The sequence below is a fragment of the Archocentrus centrarchus genome, chromosome 17 (genome assembly GCF_007364275.1).
Source record: "Archocentrus centrarchus isolate MPI-CPG fArcCen1 chromosome 17, fArcCen1, whole genome shotgun sequence".
In the NCBI taxonomy this organism is placed as follows: domain Eukaryota; kingdom Metazoa; phylum Chordata; class Actinopteri; order Cichliformes; family Cichlidae; genus Archocentrus; species Archocentrus centrarchus.
The window spans coordinates 24,085,599-24,090,101 of record NC_044362.1 but is presented as its reverse complement, the minus strand read 5'-3'; the positions used below and the strand labels follow the sequence as shown (position 1 = coordinate 24,090,101).

Genomic DNA, 4,503 nt, shown 5'->3' with positions numbered 1-4,503 from the left:
GGACCGGAGGGGACCGTGGTTCCGGTGGGTGTGGACGCCGCGCCCTTGTCAGAGCTGCAGACTGACAGCTCAGCGGTAGATTTGAATCCTATTAAAATTAGTTTTGGTGTACATTTTTAGTCGATAAGTCGCGATTGCACATATGGTGCGCAGGTGTGTAATTTTATGTGGGACTGCGCGTCATTTTTAACCCCCGTTCGCCAGTCCTGCAGTTAACCACATTTTGATTGGCTGCAGTCTATAGCTTACAGTCACATGACTGATGCCAAGCCTTTATCATGCACAGTTGGCGTTATATTTTAAGTTTTCAGAATATACCACGTTTAGTTTATTGAGATCTGGTCACCTTAGTTGCAGGCCTGATGGAAAAACATATTTTCTGAAGATTTATGTTTTAAACGTAAAGTTATTGTTTTTACCAACATTTCTATTTTAATTTCACGCCAAGTAATTTACATTAATACAGTACTTGTGAAACAGAAAGGTGGATTTACAGAGGCAGGCAGCTACACAGGGTTTCAGACTTTCAGGGGCCCCAGAGGCACCATATGTGCAACCTAACCTTAATAAGCATTGCATTTTACATGTTTACATATTCAAATAGTTAATTTTTCCTAAGGAGGGTGCATATTCCTTAAGTGAAATTGTGTTTAATCATAACAGTGACACCTGGATTGCAGCAGCCCAAATACTAGTTGGCTCCTCCTTAAAAAGGTGTATATATAAAATAAGTGTATATTTATTAGAACCAAGCTTAAATTATGTTAAAGAGACTAAGTACTAATTTTGAATCTTTAGAAGAGTTTATTATTCACAGATGGAGGAAATGAAACTTCATTTGTGTATCCAGGACATTCCTTTTGAGACAGTTGGTGTGAAGCCTGCTAATTGACATTTAAACAAGTACTTCCAAAGTGTGAACTTATGCAATACAAAATATCCGCGGACAATAAGGTTATAATCTTTTAATAAAAACTTTGGTATCAATAACATTGTCCCATAAAAATAAGACACACTAGGGGCTCACCACCTGTTTGTCCAGACTTTCAGAATATAATGCCAGTCCCATCAATTCATATCTAAACATTTAATTCAATTAGATCTCAGAGTGTGAGGAGAAAAAAAACAAAACAAACCAAAAACACAAACAACAGTGCTGCAGGCATAACCAAAAGAAGTTACACTACCATAGTGTTGGTTTCTATTTTCACATATTTGTTTTATGGTTAAGTCTTTTGGTTTATGCATTATATGATGAGTTGTATACATTGTTTCACATGTTGAAATCTGAGTGGCTGATCTTAATTTATTTACTACATTTACATACTCAAGGACAAGAAAAGGGAATCTGCCAAAATGTAGACAGACCATAGACTAAAAATTTCACAGTCTATGGTCTAGTTTAAGAAAATCTAGAAAACACCCGGTGACAGTTTATCCTTATTCTGTTATTACAAAATCAAGAATGGACTGAGTGGAAAACCTTAGAATCAATTCAGCAGTTCAGGATTAACATGAAAAGAACAAAAGACCCCAAGTCTGTTAACAACTATTTGCCCCCATCTACTGCAAATCACCCCTTAGCTGGGTTGTGTCCAAATCTCAGGGAAAGGATGCACAGCAGCCATGATACCCCTGGGAAATATAGGACAGTTCCTGAAGGAGTGACCCAAAAAAAAAAAAAAAAAAAAAAAAAATTCTGCCAACACCCTCTCAAAGCTCATCTTTAGGCGTTGCTTCTTCATCCGTTTCTGAAAGTGCTTCTTCTGTGTCTTCTTTCGTTTCTTCCTCCTCCTCCTCTTCTTCCTCCTCATCTATGTCTTCATCTTCATCATTAGCTTCAGTGTCTTGTTCTTTGTTCTTCTCCTCCTCCTCTTTTCGTTTCAGGTCATCTTGCTCCTGTTTCATTTTTTTCTCTGGCTCCTGTAAAGAACCAAATAGAAAAAGAAAAAAAAAAAAAAAAAGCATTTTAACCAATTCAATATTTCACAGGAACAGGCTTTGTGTATTGCATAAGTAATAAATTATGGGTTAGAGAGAATAAGGCCTGACCTTTGTCACACCCCATGTCTCCTTTCCAACATCTTCGGCCTCCTTCACATCATCTGTGATCAGGAAGTTGTCAAAGATTGTACCAGATTTCACCTAAGTAAGGAAGAAGGAAGAAAAAAAAAAAAATGTTACACTGGCTTAGTCACCACTACCGCATACCTTAGAAGATAAACTTTCTCTCTCACCTGCCAAAGATCAAGACCTAAAACACCAATGCTGTCAAACTTGTAGATGTTTGAATCTTGACTGTATTCAGGATTGTCAATCTCAGGATGCACCCAGGCTCCTTTGTAGTTGGGGTTATCAATCTGTTTGGGCTTCCATTCTCCCTGAAATACACAAAGTGTTATCAGCAATATAGAAGCATTAGCAGACAGAATATTAAACATTTTATTCAAAAACAAAGTCTATTCTTGACTATCTGACTCTAGCCTACTTTGTACTCTGGGTTGGGGATCATAGGTGGCTCCCACTCTCCATCCATATCCTCATCCCAGTCTTCAGGCTTTTTAGCATCAGGATCTGGAATATTCTCAGGCTTGTCCCAGTCCTAAAGAACAACACATAATGCCAATGTTTATTTAATATAAAAAAACAAACAAACAAAAAACAAACAAACAGCTTTTTGCCAGTCCAAAACAAAACAAGAGGGAACAGAATGACAGTTCTAAGCTTATTCACCTCAGGCTTGGTGTCATCAGGATCATCAATCTTAGCACGGTCATCCCAGTCCTCTGGCTTCTTGGCTTCAGGGTCCTTAATTTTCTTAGGAGGCAGGAAGTCCCAGTCCTCCTCCAGGCTGCCAGATTCAACCTTCTCATTGTCAATCTTTACCTCGTATGTCTGATCTGGATTCAGGATTAGTGTGTACAGGTGGGTCAGCTCATCATCCTAGGGAGGAGGGGGCGGGGTGTGTGTGTGTGTGAATAAATAAAAAAATAAAAATAAAAGTGTTTAGATCATTAAAGCCTTTGGTGCAGAAGCATGTTTAAAATGTGCATTTAAAATGCAAACAAGAATTACCTTGCATTTAATCTCTTTCTTGATGAGGTGATTCTTGCCCTTGTAATTAAAGATGACATGGACTTTCTTGGTGCTGTACCCACAAATGTCAGGGCCTAGGTGAAATTAAGTAAATAAATTACTTGACATTACAAATCCAGTGCCAGTTGGAAGCATTTAATCATAGTTGTACATTACATTGAAAATTTTTACCTACCAAACATAACGTAGTAAGAAGATTCTCCATGCATGTCAGTCTGATCCAAGTCAGCAGGGAAGACCTTCACATACCCACCACCACAGTCAATCTTTTGCTCATGCTTAACTGTAAACTGGATGACCAAGGGCTTCCCCTCATTGCTGAAAGGATCAAAACGGGCAGAGATGGCATAGAAACGAGCATCCTGGCTTGTCTGCAGACCTGAAAATGAAAGTGTCAAACCAAAACTAAATAGATTTGCTTCTGCTTTAAAAAAAAAAAAAAAAAAATAGAAAGTAGGAACCACAATGTAAATCAGACAAAGCACTTTGTAAGAGGTTTTTGAGACATTACTGCAGCTTATTAAGATCAATTGACTTATTTCCATTTTAACATTAAAATAAAAATTTAACTTTAAACCAGGAAGACATTTAATGCCGAAGCCTTGCTGTCTTTTGGACAACATTAGATGCTATTTTAGTCAGGACTAATTTTTAATGAAGATTTTTATGAGGAAGACCAAATATTTACCTTTGTCTTTCTCTGCATCTCCATAGAAGTCACCAGCCGTAAGTTTCCACTCTCCATAGTCAGACTTGTGCTTGGAGTTCACCCAGCGACTTCTCCATTCATCTAATCAGAAAACAACCATACGTTTGCCGACTATTAACACTTCCAAACTAGTATAGCATGGCACGTCCCGAAAATCCCCACACAATTTCCCAGTAATTCCTTAGTTATACTGTTAGTTTCACTAAGTACAACTTGGACCACGACGATTAACTTTACTGATATCGATATTACATCTGCTCTCTTGGGCCTTGCTAATGTACCCAGCTGACAAAGCAATTTCAGTTAATAAACTGAGAAAGGCAGTATTTTTTAACGGAATTACAGACTAAACAATATTTGTGACACAACGACGTCCCAAAGTCAAGCTAACAGGCAGTGAAATGCTAACCTTGCGAACAACCTTAGTCATAAAAATTCTGTGCTCAACTTACCACCGTCCAGAAACTCTTCCCGAAAGTAAATATTTGCATGTACGCAATACACTGCTAATATTACCGCAACTACACCCAAAACTTGCATTTTCCCCATTTTTCAGCTCAACTTTCAGCGACACTGTGCTCGGACAGCAAACAGACTGTGCAAAAAGGAAGAGAGGGGAATATTTTAGAGTTGCTCCAGCGAACAGATGTCTACCTGCTATTGGACAAGCAGACAGTGTGTCTGGACCAATCACAGTA

At 38.3% G+C, this 4,503-nt stretch overlaps 1 protein-coding gene across 1 annotated transcript; it reads right to left on the bottom strand.

Moving 5' to 3' along the window:
- Positions 1–950: 950 nt before the first annotated feature.
- calr3b (calreticulin 3b) lies at positions 951–4,423 on the bottom strand. Its single transcript, XM_030752253.1, has 9 exons — positions 4,258–4,423; positions 3,785–3,886; positions 3,272–3,475; positions 3,076–3,170; positions 2,734–2,943; positions 2,489–2,602; positions 2,238–2,381; positions 2,053–2,145; positions 951–1,923 (listed from the first exon to the last, which is right to left on the bottom strand). Exons 1-9 carry the CDS (start codon positions 4,352–4,354, stop codon positions 1,714–1,716), a joined length of 1,269 nt encoding a protein of 422 aa, XP_030608113.1. The 5' UTR covers positions 4,355–4,423; the 3' UTR covers positions 951–1,713.
- Positions 4,424–4,503: the final 80 nt, after the last annotated feature.

Coding starts and splice junctions, on each gene's coding strand:
- calr3b (XM_030752253.1), bottom strand. CDS start 4,354: ATGGGGAAAATGCAAGTTTTGGGTGTAGTTGCGGTAATATTAGCAGTG. Junction 3,887..4,257: donor GGAAGAGTTTCTGGACGGTG/GTAAGTTGAGCA, acceptor TTTTCTGATTAG/ATGAATGGAGAAGTCGCTGG. Junction 1,924..2,052: donor AGACATGGGGTGTGACAAAG/GTCAGGCCTTAT, acceptor GGTTCTTTACAG/GAGCCAGAGAAAAAAATGAA.